Source organism: Enhydra lutris, unplaced genomic scaffold (assembly GCF_002288905.1).
Source record: "Enhydra lutris kenyoni isolate GAN:26980312 unplaced genomic scaffold, ASM228890v2 scaffoldscaffold25, whole genome shotgun sequence".
In the NCBI taxonomy this organism is placed as follows: Eukaryota; Metazoa; Chordata; class Mammalia; order Carnivora; family Mustelidae; genus Enhydra; species Enhydra lutris.
In genome coordinates, this window is record NW_019154109.1 from 438500 (window position 1) to 456391 (window position 17892).

At 51.4% G+C, this 17892-nt stretch overlaps 1 protein-coding gene across 1 annotated transcript; it reads left to right on the forward strand.

Moving 5' to 3' along the window:
• Positions 1–2565: 2565 nt before the first annotated feature.
• Positions 2566–13305, forward strand: LOC111151128 (Fc fragment of IgA and IgM receptor). Its single transcript, XM_022508915.1, has 6 exons — positions 2566–2604; positions 5191–5251; positions 9478–9816; positions 10722–11481; positions 12130–12248; positions 12860–13305. The coding sequence occupies exons 1-6, from the start codon at positions 2566–2568 to the stop codon at positions 13039–13041; spliced, it is 1500 nt and encodes a 499-aa protein (XP_022364623.1). The 3' UTR covers positions 13042–13305.
• Positions 13306–17892: the final 4587 nt, after the last annotated feature.

The window sequence follows — 17892 nt, forward strand, 5'->3', positions numbered from 1 at the left end:
GGGCTGTGAATGTCACTGGATTGCAATCTTTACTATCAGCTAAATGATGTGTTATAGCACAAGTGGCTTTCCTTGCCTTGGTTAGCTGGTTTCTGATTTTTACTTCGGGGTGTCCGTTTAGGCAATAAAAGCCTTTGCTAAAATTGGGATTAGGGGATTGGAGGTGGGGAGCAGGGAGTGGGCAAAACTCTTCCCAGATCTCATATTTCGTCTCAGTATTATTATTTTTTTTCTGGAGTCTGAGACCTGGAATCAGAAGGTCAGCGTGTCATAAACCTAGGTAAGGAGGCTTCCCATGGCTTTGTGCTAGGCAAAAGAATTCAGTTATACTCAAGAGGAGTAGCTAGTACAGAGTTTTCTCTCCCATAAAGCTTCAGAGAGGGAGCCACTGTGGCTCCGGGTCAGTCCTCTGAAAACTGGCCCAGTGCTTTACAATTAATTGGACCTTACTATGGTTTATGTCTTTAGTATTCAAAAAGTCTCCAAAATGTTCAAAAGGAGATAAACTAGAAAAAATATCCTTAAGGATGAAAAATGACGGGGTGCCTGGGTGGCTCAGTGGGTTGGGCCTCTGCCTTCGGCTCGGGTCATGATCTCAGGGTCCTGGGATCGAGCCCTGCATCGGGCTCTCTGTTCGGCAGGGAGCCTGCTTCCCTTCCTCTCTCTGCCTGCCTCTCTGCCTACTTGTGATCTCTCTCTGTCAAATAAATAAATAAAATAAAATTTTAAAATGACTGCATGGTTTATAAAACAATGCAATTTGGCAAATATTTATTTTAAAATACAAAACCAATCCAGACATGTTTTCAGACAAATTGATTTATTTCTAATCTTTCAAATACCAAAATGATCAAATGCCCCCCCCCAAAAAAAAGAAAGAAAGAAAGTAGCAAACCACTGAATAGATGACCTTCAAAAAGGACCTTTTCTGAGGCTTTGATCATTAAAAGATACCTGTTCTCTATTGCTGTGAGCTAAGCTATTAATATTAGGGGCTGAAACTTACTGAGAATTTGATACATGCAGGGAACTTTAAGTTACATGGATTGTCACACTTAATCCACAAAATAACTTTATGAGGTAGGTGCTATTATCTCCTGTTTTCAGATGAAGGAAACAAGGAGTAAAGCTGTTAAGTAATCTGACTCATATCATTTTTCCAGTAAAAAGTAGGGCTGGGATATTAACTTGGAAGGAGTCTTAACTCCAAAGTCTATGTGATCAAAGCACTATGCTGTACTGCTCCCAAAGGAGCTAGGAATGGAGAATTTAGCCAGACCTTAACTGTTTCTACCACCATTCAATTCTGGGGATAAGCAGGCCCATCATATACAGTTCTTCAGGTTGTGCACTGCTTAAGCATGCCACAGCTAAGGGGATGCCATTTTCATCGTAGATGTCTTGTAACTTATATGAGAGGCTGTTGGCGTTTGTGAAGATCTGGACCTTCTAACCAAGTCCTGGGATAGTGTCACATACCACTGTGCACTCAGAAACTGGCACACACACTTGAGATGACCTTTTCCCAGCCACACTCCAGACAGCCCATGGTATTGTTTCTTTTCCTCTCTTATTGCTTTCATTGACACAGTTCCTACCCATAATCTGTCTTCAAACCTGGAAGGGGGAATGCACGGACAATACACGTTGCTATCCATGGTTATTGTGCAACAATATATCAACAGCTTTGATTTTTCTGAAGAAGAAGTGCCCTTTCTAACGGGTCCAAGAGTGCTGCAGTGTCCAACAGGGGCCCTGGTGAGAGTCCTTCCATCGAGTCCGCAATACCTCCATCCCTTGGAGCTCCTTAGTTGTCATTCTGATGTCCATTTAAAACCAGCAGGGGTAGGAGTTACATCTTTTATGAGGAAGAGAACCCACCCATGGCATATTTTCCAAAGCAAAATGTTGGCGTATTTCTAAGCATGTTGTTGTCCTCCAGGATGAGCCACGCTGGTCCGGGATCTCTTTCCATGGAAATTATCTCATTTCCTACATTGTGCTTCGTGCAGAGCATGAATTAGGGACTACCAGACGTGCAGTCCGTGGCCCACACCGGCTCTCCTGGGAGCTGGGAGAAGGCACAGGCTGCCCAGCCAGACTACAGGGGAATTCCTCCCCTGAATTTTCTCCCCTCCCCAGATTGTTGCACCACTTATCCTGAAGGGGTCAACTAAACTGGGGCATCCTGAGAAATCTGAGGCCCAGGACAGGAGGGGAAACAAAAGATGGAAGAATGTGGATCCTTGACGTCACTGTCACCACCCCTGGAAAAGTTCTGCAGGAGTGTCAGTGAGGACCACAAGGAACCGGGACTGGTTCCTTCCTAGGACTAGCAGCCAGGGCCGGGGGTGCACTGACTTGCTGCAGGGCTGGAGAGGCGAGGGGCAGAGCTCCATCTTGCACTTGGAGCTTCTTGGGGCTCCAGTGGCTTTTCAGCCCTCCAGGGTTGCCTTCTCAGTCTCAAGGTTAAAGAAAAGAAGGTAGAAGGTGTTCAAACCCCAGCATCGCAGAACGAGAGAGAATAAAAAGAAAAGTCCGGGTGGATGTTATCTCTGGACTGAGATGGCTAGAGAAGCCTCGGCTAAGCCAGAAGAAAGACAGGTGAGACTCGGCTTTCTCCCCCAGAAGCTGGGGTCTTGTCTCCCTCGGGATGGGGGACAGGGGGTGGTGACTTGCAGCAGCAGCTCTCCAGTGTGCACTCAGGGGCCCTTCCCAGAGCAGGCTGGGCTAATGCCCAGGAGGCCAGGGAAGAACCATGGGGTTCAGGCCACAGCATTTCCCTACTGCCTCCCCGCTCTCCTGCTCCCCTTGACTCTCCCTCCCACCAGAGTGCATGATTCCTTTGAGGCCCTGAGTCATGTGAAACCAACAAATGTCAGAAAGGGAAAGAGACATGGAGATCACACAGCCAAAGCTCTTCTGCTGTAATGGAGACAAGGCTGCCATTGCTCTAGGTCATTCCACCAGCCACTGGCGAAGCGAAGTCCCCTGAGTCCTGGTTCTGAGCACTTCCCTCTACATCACCAAGGCCCCCTTGCTTTTGTGTCTGCTGCCCCTGGGTAGGAATAGGAGGGAAGTGGGCCTCAGGAGGGCGGTAGGGATTTGGGGAGTCATATACCAGCCTGTGCTGGAGATGAATAGATGCCCTTCCCAGCAGGATGGGGGGACAAGAGCAGCCCCCGCAAGTGGCCTCATCCCCTAAAATGCTGTGGATTATTACAGAGGCCTGTAGCCCCAGGCTGCTGAGCTAGGGCTCTCTGTATCCTGGAGGAAGGTTTTCTGAAGGTCACTGGCTGGGTAGCCGGCTCAGAGACATTTCCTCGGATATTGTCCTTTCAGCCTCCAATCAAGGCTGATAACTCCCAGGAGACCTTTTATCGCACACCCTGCGCTTCCTCATTGCCTCTCGGGGGTGAGGCGGCTTTTGCTCCCGAGCCTAGAGATTGCTGCCCCGGTGGACTTCCAAGGAACTGGGTGGTGTGGTGCTAAGACTTTGACCTCAGCGTGGGCCGTGTCAGCACCTAGTGCCCTAGAAAAACAAGCTCCGAGGAAGCCAGGCTTGGTGGACATTAAACAAACAGCAGATTAGGCGCAGGCACACCTGGGAGAGCCTCTGGGTGAAGGCAGGCAGCCAGAACCCTGGACGGCGGGGGGAGGCGGGCGGCTGGGCGGCCATGGTGGCACCTAAGGCAGGGGCATCGCTAAGAGGGCACGAAGGAGGCATGAGGAGCCCAAGGACTCTTCCAACTTTCTCCACCCTCGTGGCTCCACTGAGGAGCCTTTAGGGCGATGGCTGGTGGAGCCAAGTTGAGGGGACAGTTCACAGCTATGGGGCCAAACCATGGATTCAATCATTCTCCGGTCCTCTACTCTCTCTTCCTTTGCCCTTCCTTTCCTCTCCCCCTTCTCCTTCTTGCCTCCCCCATTCCCTTTTCTCCTCCTTAAGCTTATGTCCCAGCCTGGCCGGTGGCCTGGCGTGGTTTAGTCTAGTTGGGCAAGGGTCCATGGGGTGGGGATCTCCAGCCCCTGGGTCAGACCATTGATGGTCTACACCTGTGCTCAGCATTAGTGAGGTCGGGATTAGAGGGAGGAGACTATGATAGCTAACTAGTTTGCCCTTTCTCTCCCTCTTTCTTTCTTTCTTTTTTTTCTCTTTCTTTTCGTGTAGGTCCTAAGAACTGTAGGCAGTAGACAGATGTAAAGCACAGATTTTTAATCAACCCAAAAGCATCCATGAAAACGCTAAGGGGGACTACAAATGAAGTATAATGTACAGTCTCAGTCTTTATCATCAGCAAGCAGTAAAAGGCTAGTGAGTGGGGATCAGTATGGTGTCTCTTCCGAGAGTGGTTGGTCCTCGCTCCAGCACCGTGCTGCATCCTGTCCCAGAGCCTGGGGTTAGAGTGATGACACAAAAAGTCCCACCAGGCCCACAGGAGAGACTAGAGTAGGGGGAGATCAGCATGCACTGGAGGACAGGGAGAGCCTTCTAGAAGCTATGGAGAATAAAGAGAATAGAACTCTTGTACCGACAACTGCTTGTCCAGAGAGTCTGTGTCTAAGTCCTTGTTACTTCCCAGAGAAACCCTACCAGCTTCCCCTTGAAGGAATCAATTCTCTTTCTGCCAAAAAGAAGGGGTGAGGAGGGAAGGGGGAGGGAGCAGCTCTGTACCCAGCACACTGCCAGCACTTCTAACACAATCCAGTTTCAGTTGTGCAACAAGCCCCTGACGCATGTGCTCATTTCCCCGGGGAGGAAACTGACCCCCGAGGCCCCAGAGCTCCCGCCTACGTTTCAACTGCAAGCACATGGTCTTTCCATGACCCAAGGCTCCCCCAAATTCAGAGCTCCGAGGCTGGCAAGTTGTGGGGGGGGGGTGCTGGGATCCTACAGAGGGAGTTCCAACTCTTCTGAACACAGAAACTCCAAGGGTAGAGACCTTTTCGCCTTGGTGGTCGTGACCCGGGCCAAACATGTGGGCTTGGGGGTGGGAGATGGAGTCATGTTTCTCTCAAGGAGAGCAGTTGCAGTCCTGCTCTGGGTAAGATACGTCCCATCAGCCACAACACTGAGCACACTGAGGTCCTCGAGTGAGAAAGGGCTCACCTCACCCCAGGTCTCCCTGGGCTCCCCTCAGCTTCTCAGCTGCCCCCTCGGGTTTCCTCAAATATAGTGTTTTTTTTCAGGTCACCATCCAGAGGGCAGGATGGAAAATGCCCACCCTCCTCACGTTGTTGCTCTTGCAAGGTGAGTCCCAAACACTGCCCAGATGTGGAGCTTGCAATGCCGGCCCAGAGGCTCCCAGTCTGCGGGGTTTGCTGGTGGGCTGCTCAGCGGTGTTCAGGGCTGCCTCGACACTTTGGACTTTCTACCCCTGGCTTTCTCTCTAGGGATCCCGGGCCGTGCAGTGCGTCCAGGGAAGGGTCAGGTCTGCATCCAGGGGGAATGAGAGAAGCAAGAGCCCACAGGAGAGGGCCAATGACTGCCATGCTCACTTCTAGAATATTCCCTGTTCTGATAGTCCCAGTGTCTCTGCTCTCTTCCCTTCCAGTTGACTGAAAGTCATCTGCATTTGCAAGATGAGGGTTCCAGGGCACAGAAGGGGCACTGCTGATTCTCCCTCATTCCAAAAACACTCAGTGCCAGGCCCAGGACTTGGGACGAGGGCAGACCTACCCTCCTCAAAAGTGTTCAGAGTCTACAAAGAAACCGGCTGGGTAAATAAAATTTGCATTTCTGCATCTACTGATTTAGTGGACACACGTTTATGGAGGGCTGACCACGTGCCAGTCACAAGGGATGGGTGGATGGAGGACAGAGTCCTTGCCCCATAGGTCCTGGCAGGCTGGTATGGTGAGGCTGGCCAGGTATAGATCAGGCTCAGATGACGCACGGCACATCTCCGGGCTGCGGTGTCTAGATTTTATTTTGATGGTGATGGGAAATCATTGAGAAATGTGATAAATATGTTCCCAGAGTGCCTGGTCCTAGAACCTGGTCCTGAGTAGAGACTGAGCAAATAATCATTGACTGAACGAATGAAAATGCTCTGGTAACACCAAAAAAAAAAAAAAAAAGAAAGAAAAGAAAAAGAAAAAGAAAAGGATGAATAATTGTGTTTGGTATATAAACAAATCAGAATTTTAATGAACCAAAAGTTCATTTTGAGCAAGAACTCTCTTTCATATAATCACTCTACCTCTTTAATTGAAAATTTTAAAAATTTTCAGTAGAAGCAGGCATCCCCTGCCCCCAAGCAAAAACTCAGGCAGGCTCATGACTTTTCTGCTAATATATTAGTGTAGGTAAGAGTCCTAACTCAATTCCCATAAGTTTTAAATACTGAATGTATACTTTTAAGGGTGCAGTTAAATACTTCAGTCTTCCTTCAAAGATATGTCCCCTCATCCACCCAAGGCCTGTGGTCAGGACAGCAGTACAGGGGAACGGTGGCCCTCTCCTCTGTTCCTCCCTTTCCTCTCCTCTCCATGTCATGTGGGACCCCAGCAGGGTCATAGGAGCCGAAGGGAGGTGAGGTAGAAGGCAGGGAACACTTATTAGATGGGGTGGCGAGGAGTTAAGAGCTGGCTCTTCCTCTTGTGGTTGTATTTGTGAACTAAGATGGTCCCCTGATGGTCCATCTCCTCCCTTTGCCCAGGTTCTGCTTTGACCCCTCCACACAGAAGACCCATCTCAGATGCCAGTGGAGTGGCCTTCTCCCCTCCAGGCCCCGCCTCTGGGCCAGGAAAACACTCATTCCTTTCTCACCCCTCTGCCAGATGGAGGAGGCAGCCAGTGCAGGTGCAACCGCTCCCCCACTGTCCAGCTCCAGACCTCTTGTGCTCGCTCAGACCGAGTCGGTCTCCCGTCCATGAGCTCCCTCCTTCTGCAGGCCCTCCTCGCTCCTCCCCGAGGGAAGCCAGAGCCACAGACAACTGCAGGGAAATGATGGGGTCCTCGCCTCCACTGCAGGGCTGAGAATATGCATCAGGGAACCGAAGAAGGCACCCCCTTCATCCTAAAATGCTAGCCCATACCCAATAGATTCTCAATTATATATAATATAATCTGTATACACCTTAAATATATGTAACTAAGAGCTACTGATCAGGTATTCACCAAATGAGTTCTCAAGGGCAAGCAAAATTTGGTATTTATGTAAGAAAAAATGTTCATTGCAAGAGCGCATTCAGGATTCTTATCAACCTTCTGCGAGGTCAGACTGCCCCATCCTGCTGATGAACAGGGCAGAGAGCCTCTCGTATGTGCCACGTGTAGACTGCAAGAATTCCTGAGAACTAGGGTATGAACACCTTATCAGGGCACCATCACTGTTGTCCCGAGACGGTCCTTGTTTAAAATTGTAAATATTCTTGACTTTTAAAGAAAGATTGCCATTTAGCTTTATTAATAGCAACATAGCTGGTGGCATGTCATTTAATTAAACCTACAGTGAGTAGTGCTATAGTCATAGCATTTCCTATAATTAGACCTCAAGACATATGCAGCAGGCAGGCCGGCTTCATGAGCATGTGCCCTGGGCAGTCACAGGGCCCCATCCTCAGAAGGGGCTCAGTTTAATGCCCCGCTAGCATCATAGAGAACAGGGCTTACTAGCCTCTGAGCAGGGAGTTCTGTACTTCCATTTTGCACCGGGCTTTGCAATCCTATAGCCAGTTCTAGCAACGGGATATTAAACCTGGATACTAAACTGAACCTTCTTGGGGCACCTGGGTGGCTCAGACTGTTGAATGTCTGCCTTCGGCTCAGGTCATGATCTCTGGGGTCCTGAGATCGAGCCCTGCCTCGGGTTCCCTGTTCAGTGGGAAGTCTGTTTCTCCCTCTCCGTCTGCCCCTCTCCTGCTTGTGTGTGCTCATGCTCTCTCTCTCTCTGTCAAATAAATAAATAAAATCTTTAGAAACAAACAATCAACAAAAACTGAACCTTCTCAGCTTCAGAGGGCCCTAGAGACATAGAACAAATCGATCAAGGCCAGGCAGCCACATCTGAAAGCCAGATGTTTAAGCGCCTGTGCAGGACCGTGGACAGACTGCCTTGCGGGCTGTGCCAGCGACAGCCCCCCATGTAGCCGTCTGAGGAATCAGGGGAGGGTATCCGAGCTCACCAAAGAAGTGCTGTGGAGAGAGGTGTCAGTGTGTTGGGCTCGTCTCCACCTGCCCTGGGGGGCAGGAGGGATCACTTCCCCATCACGTTCCCTCACGTTCTCTCGAATAAGAGAAGGAACTTATAGAATGCCATTTGCCAAGCTGTCCCACGTCCCAGCTTCTCCGACAGTAGGACCAAATCGTGCTTCCTGTGATCAAATATGGGACCTACAGAAAGGAGCTGGCCCTGGGGGAGCCCACCACAAAGGCCACCCAGAAAGGGCTGTGACTACAGAAAGAAGGGCAGGTGGCCCAAAGTCATAGGTGTGGTTTTGGAGGAGGCACAAGAGGCCCCAGGAGAGGCAGTTCTTACAAGGAAGGAACTGCAGCCAGAGGGCCTGGAACAGTCTGGGAGGCCAAAGTTCTCGGAAGAGCTCTGGATATCCCTTGTGCCCGGAGAGCGTGCGCACAGACCGCAGCTCTCCCCGTCACCTTCCCCTCTGCCCGCCACAGGCAATCCCCGCAGGGCCTGACCTGCAGTTTTGAACAGAGGAAGGAGCAGAGCAAAGAGACTGGAGTTGCAGTCAGTCCTGGGACTGGGCTGCATATATAGGTTTTGACCAGACTGGACTTTTTTCCAGTCTAAGTGAGACTGTGAAAGTTCCTGCACCTGAAATCGTGCCTGAGATTTATCGAGGGGCAGAGCCGGTATGAAGAGACAGCGCGAGAACAAGCTCTGTTTCTGCCCGCGTTGGGTCAAGTTCACGTCACTCAGTAAACAGGCTGAGGACGTGTTCAGGCCTGACGTTCGCCCCTTGCCAAAGCAGACCTGTTCACGGCGCTGCTCGTCTGTGCTCTGACGGTGGTACGCGGCTGTTTGTACTTCTGCAGAAAAGTGTCAGGTGTGAATATTTTTCAACTGCCTGGTCCACTACATGGACTGCGATTCTTGTGTTCAGGGCACCCTTCCCTCTCAGGGGAATGCACACTAACCCACCCTCCCCTACTTACCTCCTCTCTTGTGTTCCATCAAACAAACCGTAGCCCCTTCCGACAGATGCTGACCGGGCTCTGGAAGGACTAGTCTGAGAATGCCGGGCACGCAACGGGCACCAGCTAGATAGCTGGTGGGAGCATTCTCGCGTTTCTATCTCTCAGATGGGGCCTTAGGTGAAGCTCCACCCACATCTGGGGGCACTCCTGAGCTCCCATGTGTCCACATGCATTCCTCTTCCCTTCACTTTCACGACGGTATTTTCTGACATGTTCCTTAATTCCGGCAGAGTCTGGAGCTTGTAACCCGCAAACAGTGGCTATAGCCAGCGCTCCATTTCCTTTGACTTTTCTCCCCCGCTCTCTGCCCACAGCTGCAAATGCACTGAAAGGCCCAAGGCTGGTGTCTGGGGGGCCTGGGGGAGCTGTCACCATCCGTTGCCACTACAGCCCCTTGTCCATCAACAAGCATGTGAGGAAGTACTGGTGCCGCATAAGCCCGGTGACACGGGTCTGCCACACCGTCGTGTCCACCACCAACTACACTCACCTCGGCTACCGCGGCCGCGTGGCCCTAGCAGACTACCCGCAGGGTGGCTTGTTTGTGGTGACGCTGTCCCAGCTGTCCCCGGAAGACGTGGGGCGCTATCGCTGTGGCATTGGCAACAGAAACAACGTGTTCTTCTTCAGCATGAATCTGAACGTCTCCACAGGTACGGGCTGGTGGGTCAAGTTTGGCGAAGTAAATGCAGGGGGCGGGGGGGAGGTGCGGGAGCAGATCGACAGGTCCAAGAGGGCTTTAAGCTTGAGGAGGGGCGGTGATGAGGAAAAGCTGGGGGTGAAGCAGAGACTTTAGGAAGTCGGCTTTCATTTCAGAAAGCAATTACCTTCAGAAGGAAGGCAGGTATTTGGAAAACTACCTAAATGAATGCATGCCAGCTGTCCTGCCCACATTCCCCCAAATTCTGTGGCCTAGACACTTGGAGAGGACTCCAAGAGGGGGGCAAATTGAAAAATGCAGCTTCTTAGGCTCACGAAGTCTCTTTGTTCAGACAAGCAGACCACATGAGAAGCTCAGGAGAGAAGTGGTTTTTCCTGAGACCGAGCCCCTTGGCAGACATCCCACAAGCTACCAAGACCATGCTCTACCTGGCAGGTTCCAGAGACGTGACCTGGAGTTGGGCACCCAGAATCCACAGAAGGGGGCTCAGGCAGTGGCCGGCAGGGACAGGTGGCATGGCAGGGAGCAGGCAGAGCCTGGGTTTGCATGTGTCCGGTGAGATGTTCTCACACATCTGCTGAGATGGCCTGCTGTGTCTGAGAAGCAGTACGGGGCGGGCTGTGGAAAAGGGGCCAGCGTGGGAGTGCGGGATGGCTCAGTAGAGAGTATGTGGGCATAAAACAAGGAGAAAGGACCACAGAATGTCAATATGCGCAACAGGCTAGAGGACACGCCTGGTTTTCCCTAATTTTTATTTTTTTCAACATATTAACCAAAGACTGTGTGGCTTGGTGAGGACGCAGTCCCTGGAGCAGGCGTACTAGCCTGGCATCCTTTGCTAAATCCTGCAGGCAACCAGGGTAGCCTTCCCATGTGGTCTCCCTCTGCCGTTCACAGATCCTTCCAGCACCAGCCCCTCAGCCACTCCGGCTACCAGTGAGCGCGTCATGAGATCCTCTGAAACGGCATCACCAGCGCCCAACAGACAGACCTCAGGAGCCACCCAGACTGTAGAAGGACAGGGGACAGGATGGGACAGAGTTGCTCTGCCTCCAGGAACCAACAAAACAAGAGCATCAGCTGAGGGAAGGCAGACCCCAGGGACAACTGAGGCAGTAGCTGTAGGGACAGCCAGCCAGGGAGAGGGCTCTGTCTGGGCAACAGTCCCCATTCCAGAGAGTCCGGCTTCAACAATCCGAGGCATATCCGGTACGACAGAAGGTATTTGGGTGTGGGACACCAGAGGCTCAATAGCAAATACAGCTAGGCCCAGCGAGGCAGGGAGGGAGAGAGCTACTGAGGCCGGTGGACCACCAGAAGAAACAGACTGGGTCAGAACAGCTCTGGATGTCACTGGGAAGGTCCCAGGGACCGGTAGGCCATCGACTCTGGTCTCAGGAAAATGGGTGCAGGAAATCCTGTCAGAAACAGCGACAACTGTGGCTCAGCCACAAGCCCTGGGCTCCAATGAAGGAAGGAACCCAGCTGTGAGTGTGTGGACCCCGGGACCCACCAGCATAGAGATGGCGTCTGAGCAGGAAGCCATCAAAGGGGACCTAGACATGCCTGTTGGAGACAGCGATCCCCAAGCCACACCAAGCCAGGCCCCAGCTGCTGGGTCCATGATGCCCATGGGCAAGAGGTCCTCCATGATGAGGTAAACTCCTAGACCCTCGTCTTGGCCGGGGCTCTGTATCTGCCCCACTCCCGGCATGCTCCCCCATGGGCTGACCTCTGTACCCCACGCCATGTGCTCACTTCTCTCTTTGTAACCCTGGGACAACGAAGGGCAAGGACCATAAAAACCACAGACCCTCCCTTGTTCAAGAGTCCTTGCTAAGAAACCCAGAGTATTTTCACGTGGTTTTCAAGTAAAAATCTAAACATTAGGAAAACAGAATATTTAGGTGGAATCTTTGGGACTTTTTTTTTAAAAGATGAGGAACAAAAGCTCTAGAGAGGGGAGGTACTTGCTGAAGCCACAAGGAAAGATTGTGGCAGAGCCAAATGCCCAGGGTGGGTGACATGACTCACTCGGTCCTCTTTCCCACTGGCCCCCAGGGGGGCTCACACCTGGGCAATGCAGTGGGGACCAGGATTCAGGGCTTGGGAACCTGAAGACAGGGGTTCTGGTCCCAGCCCTGCTACTAACCCGCTGTGGGAATGAAGGCAGCCAACTTCCCCCACCTTAGCCTCTCACCTGTAAAGCGAGGGGCGAGGACCATATGCCCTTCAGTCTCCTGTCCAGCTCCAACCGTCTTCCCCTGTGCTCTTTCCCTCCCCCCACCGGCTACTTCCACTCCAGTGCTTCTCCAGGAGAGAAAAACATCTCTCGGATCCTGATTCCCGTTTCCACGGTGCTGTGCCCCCTGACCCTTGTGGCTTTTGGCCTATTGCAAAAGAAGCTCTGGACAAAGGAGATGAGTGAGTGTAGTTGGAGTAGCCCCGAGGCTGGGGAGGGAGTGTTTGTTCTGCTCGGGCACTCTCAGGACTGGGTCGGAGTTGGGGCCAAGACCTCTGGAGAGGGAAATGCTAAGTTCTAGCTTGAGCCATTTCACCACTCCTGGCCTTGGTTTACCAATGAAATGGGGGAACCGTCTCTGTACTTACGCCTCAGTGACGTCCCAGAGCTGGAGGAGAGGCTTCTCAGAGGAAGGCAAGACAGACGTTCCCCACAGGAATGTGAACGGCAGGACCAGTCCCCCATGGAGGTCCCAGATGTGGGAGCAAACTACGCTTGTGCCCTCTCTGCGGCCTGCCTGAAGTCTCTTCCAGCCCACATTTAAATGCTCCCCAAATGAGTGTTCCACAGTGGTTAGCTCTGATGAAGAGAGGGTGAGATTTGTGGGAGCAGGTGGAAGAGACTAAGATGATCCCAGCCAGGACCCCAAAGGCCCGGCCCCATCCTCTTCAGTCAAAGGGCTCCACTGCGTTCTTCTGTGTCAGGAAGTTCCCAGAAGGGGCGGGGGGTTGGGGTTCTCAGGGAATCAAATTCAGTCCCCAGTCCCCTCACAACCCACTCTGTGTCTGTGCAGCTCAGGAGACAGAGAGGGCAGCAGCGGTCACCTTGATTCAGATGACATATCTCCTGGAACCGAGCCTGCAGCCAGACCCGCTGCCCCACATGGAAAGGAACATGCTCCGGGATGACTGTCCTCCCCAGGTCAGTCTGACTGTCCCAGAGACACATCCCGGACCCCGAGGAATGGAAGCATAAGCTGCTCCATCACCATGCAAAGAGAACCAGGATGAAGGACCATAGCTTCAGCCTTTCCTCGTCTTTCCTCCGCCTGTACGAAGCAGAGCGAATGGAGTGGGCACTCCTTCTGGGGAAGCAGAGGCTTCCCTTGGGCCACCCTTGGGCCCAGGAAGGTCAAGCATTTCCCCCAGCCAAAGGTGATGCATGACTCAGAGAAGGCTTCAAGAAAGGTTTGATTGAACCCTGGTGGAGGTCACCTGGGAAAGTGTGGAATTTCCTTTCCTGGGGTTTTGAAAATATATGAGTCCTCCGACTGCTATAACTTCTTAGCCACCATCCTTCGCCCTTGCTAGCCGCCTTCTTCTCTGAAGTCCTTTAGTGCTCAGCCTGCTGCGCACATTTCATCAGATTCGCGTACATGACGCTTGCCTTCTCAAGTGCACTCTGAGCTCCTGTGGGGCAGTAATCGTGTTAGATCCACCTCACTAAATCCCCAGAGGACCTCCAGCTCTGTGGGGCCCCCAGTAAATATTTGTGGTTGAAAGGCCGACTGGAGGGCATGGGTTTAGTGGCTTCTGAGATGCTGAGTCCCCTTCATTTGGGAGTTTCCCTGGTTGACTCCAGTGGCAGGTGTCTACTCCATAGAAACCAAAAAGAACAACCCACATTCTTCAAATCACCCCTTCCCATTTGAGCCCATACTCATTATGCCACAGACATTTTGACCCAGGCAAGATTTTCTGGGATTTTCCTAAACGCATGGATGAGGAGGGAATTTTTCAGTAGATTCTCACCTTCTTCATAAAACTCCTCTTGTTCCACTGTTTATAAATCTTTACTATCCAAGGGACTGTTAATGAAGCTGGGAAATGGTCATTTTAAGGGGAGGGTGGTGTTCACAGAGAAGGTGGCCAGAAGGAATTTTATGTGGATTCTGCTTCATAAACACTTCATTCCATGTCTATCGGGGAACTCTCACTCCACCCTTGGTCCCACTGCCTTTTCAGGGGTCACATCTGCTTTTTTATTCTGCCAAATCTGTTAGCCAGCTGTCTGAACTTTGTGTCTGGGCAAAGCAGCCTTTGAGCAATGGGAGAGAAAGAAAGGAAGGACTCCAGTATCAAGTTGAGAATTGTCGGGTCGACATTTCCAGAAGGATCGGCCCTGCCTCCATTGCTGTGAGCAGCACCAGAAACCCTCCATTAATACTGTCACACAGCTGGTGCTGAGCACAGGCGCTGTCCACAGAAAATCACAGAGATTTAGTCTTCAAAGTTGGTGAGAGAGACCCCATTGTTTTGGAGACGTAGGGAAGTTGGATGTGTCTAGCCAAATGGAATCGTAGGCTTTCAGAACTAACAGAGCCTTAGAGTCCTGGGTGAAGTAACTGAGGCCCTATGGGGAGAAGTAATCTGGTTAAAGCTAGTGAGTAATAGAGTAAGGATCCGAAAAGGGGACCCCTAACCTTGATCTAGTGCTTTCTCCTCTTCGCCATTGCTAAACAATGTATCAAAGCAAAACTAATACAATCAATGACGTTGCCGTTTCTTGCCCCAGATCATTTTTGTGAACACTCTCTCAGTTCTCAGTGACCCTCCTGCACGGTCTGTAAGAGGGACGGGGAAGCCAGAAGAGCCACATTACCCCATTCAATCAATGAGGAAGCAGGCGCGGGGGCAGAGGCTCTCCAGCCAAGGTCACTTGGCCCATTAGAGACAGGGTCAGGCTGAGAACTCAGGCGGTAAAGGATCATTCCACCTACCCAGTGTTTACCAGGGGCGTCCACAGAAGGCAAGCTTCTCAAGATCGTTAAGAGGTGTTCTGAGGGAAGAAAAAAAGTTGCGGTGGTAGATCAAATGAGTTTGGGAAATGCTGGTTAAACAATAAATGGGTTCTTATGCATACGAATTTTTGGAGCCTTTGATACACTAAGGTACCTTGTGAATAGCCCTGGGGTGTGGGGACGTTAGGAGTGTTTCTCCAGTGTTTTGGACTCTGGTATCTTGGTGAGGCAATGTCCCTGGACTGAGTTCCTCTGATCGCTGTTTGGGAAAGCTGGGTGCGCTAAAGTCGGAGTCTGCAAACCTTTTCCGTCAAGGGCCTGAGAGTAAATACTTTAGACTTTGTAGGACACATAGGCTCTGCTGCAACTAGGCAGCTCTGCTGTTGTGGCCCCAAAGTGACCAAGGACAATCCTTAAAGGAATGACACTGGCTGTGAGCCAACACAATTTTATTTACAGAAACAGGTGTCAGGCTGGATCTGGCTCTAGAGCCAGGATTTGCCAACCCCTGAGCTAAGCCATACAAGCATACCAGACTGTCCTGTTCCCACTCTGATGTCAAGGATCAGACTCCACTCTTCTTCATAAGCTTCCCTGCGTCCCACCTGCCTCCCCCTGAATAACCCTCTCAGGGACCTCTCCTTCCTCCAACCTCCTGTAACAGTGTCTGCTTGGGGTTCAGCAGGGAGAAAGCCCAGTCTGACAACGCCGTCTTGGGGAAAGAGGGGAGCAGCCTGGCAAGGGTGTTCGCCAAGTAGCTGGAGGGAGGGGTGACTTCCGGAAGTAGAACTGGTTGGTGCGTCCTGGTGCATTAGGGGAAGATGAGGTCTGCCAGGAGGAGGGGCCAGCAATAGTTCAAAGTGTCAGAGCAGAGTCAAGATCAGAGTCTCAGGGCCTACAGTTTATTGCTGGGCAGAGATAAGATCACCTGGAAAGAAATGGGGCAGCCCCAAGTCTTTATAGCTTTCCTCTATGGGCTAACTAATGCCTGCAGTGGGGCAGGAGTCAAACAGACAAAGCGGGCCAACTCCACCACGTGGCATGGTCAGTGGCTTGGCTTTTGTCTTCTATCCCCAGCTAGCATGGTAGTCACATCACTGGGACGAGGGGCAGGAAAACATCCATCGCTAGGCTAGAATCAGGGAAGTCTCCGTGGAGATTTAGAATTCAAGATGCAGGGAGCGCCGACTTTCCCGTAATCAAGCAGGTTCTCCCCAAGAGGGCAGAGCTCTTAATATGGATGCTCCTTGCCTTGGTATCTCTACAGAGCAGGCACCACCCTTGGTTTTCGCCTTGCATTTGATGCAACAGTTCTGTAAGGCAGGCATGAGAATTCTCGCTTTCCAGATGCAAAAGCTGAGGTCAGAGAAATGAAGAAGTTAGACCCCTAGGAAAGGGCAAGTGGAAAATTGAATGCAAAGCAGTCTACTCTCATGGTTAAATCCTTGATCCATATCCCTCGCTGCCTTCCTCCTCACTTAGGTTTATGCCCTGGAATCTATTCAGGTCCTTTCCTGTTTAACCTTCGAGGGCTTTCTTTGTTTTCCTGTCAGGCCCGTTTGTAGGTTTTATAATCATTTCCAGTGATTTGTTTTCTTTGGTCACCCAGCGGGTGGATTCCCAGCCTGGCTAAGCAAAGCATACAAGTTCATGGAGCTGGAATGGAGAGCTGAAATTTCAGTCACTGCCCTGAGGTCCTTCCCAGCATTATAGAGCCCAGACCTTTCACTCCCTGTGGGGATGTCCATCCATCTTGGGTAACCCAGGGCAAATGCTTGACAACCCAGGCAACTTGTCACTATTCTCCACTAAGGTTTTGGGGCTTTCTTCCTCTCCTCCAGTAGCCAGTGTGGTCTGGGAACTCCGGAATCAGCTTAAACACAGCTTTGGTCAGACACAAAAAGGAAGGTATTTCCACGGAATGATCTGTAATGCACTTAAGCCGAGTCGACATGAATTGTGTGATTATTTTCCAAGAGTACAGATACCCCAGGGCTAAGAGTTTGACAAATGTTCGATGAAAATGGAGATTCTACACAAAAGGCAACAGACCCTCTGGCAGGGTCCAGCCCACCAAGCTCTTTCCTTCCCATTAAGGGATGCCACTTGGCTCGCGGGCACTCCCTGCACCCCCGGGACCAGCCTGTTCCCTTCACTCTAAGCAGGAGGACAAATTGTCATCCCCCTGCCTGCTCCCCAAAGGGTCAGCAGAAACCCAGAAGGACAGCAGAGGGGCGGGGGAGGACACTATCCCACACTTCTGGAGGCATGTAGAAATCATGAACACTGGGGCACTGTGCCAGTCAGCCACTATTTGTCCCCCGGTCCCATTTTGGTGAAGACACAAATTCCCTGGTTAGCATCCAGAGTCTTTTCTGTTCCGCCTTTTCCACCCTCTGGCTGAGTTCCCAACCTTTGCTTATTTGCTGACTTGGTCTAGATCTACCAGTTCTGCTCTGAGAGAAGAAGGTCAAAGAAAGGCCACTTTTTTCCCTAATGTTACAAATTCCTGACTCCCCCAAGGATCTTAGTTAAGAGAGGATACACCAGGACTATCATAACCAAAGGTGTTTTCCATGTTGCCCGGCAAGGTCAGATGTTGCCCTTGAGACAAGAGTTCAGGAAAAGAGCATTGGGGAGTTTTGCTTCTGTAGAGCCTGGCATGGGAAAGGGCAGATGGTTAGTGAATGCAACGGCCTAAACTCTTCATTTTGCCAGCACACACGACTCCACTCGCACAGCACAGACAACTAAAAATTAATTATAGTACATATCCCCAGAAAAAGGTGGATTGTATACCATTGCACAGATGGGAATGTTGAGGCTCAGAGGGGCATGGGCCGCAGGGGATCACAGAGGATGTTTTTCCAGTGGCTGTCTGACGGGCAAACTGTGGGCTGAAGGCCAGGCTCCGATCAGGAACAAGGAAACAGCACTTCTGCTGAAGGACCCCAGTGGCTTACAAGAGGGGCTGGGCCCTGTTACCTGACACTCTGCCTGTTGACTTTGGATGTCTACTCTGAAAATCTTCCTCTATCCGCCCCTCCCTGTACAGGGTATAGAGGTGGGAGAGGGAAAGAGAGCAG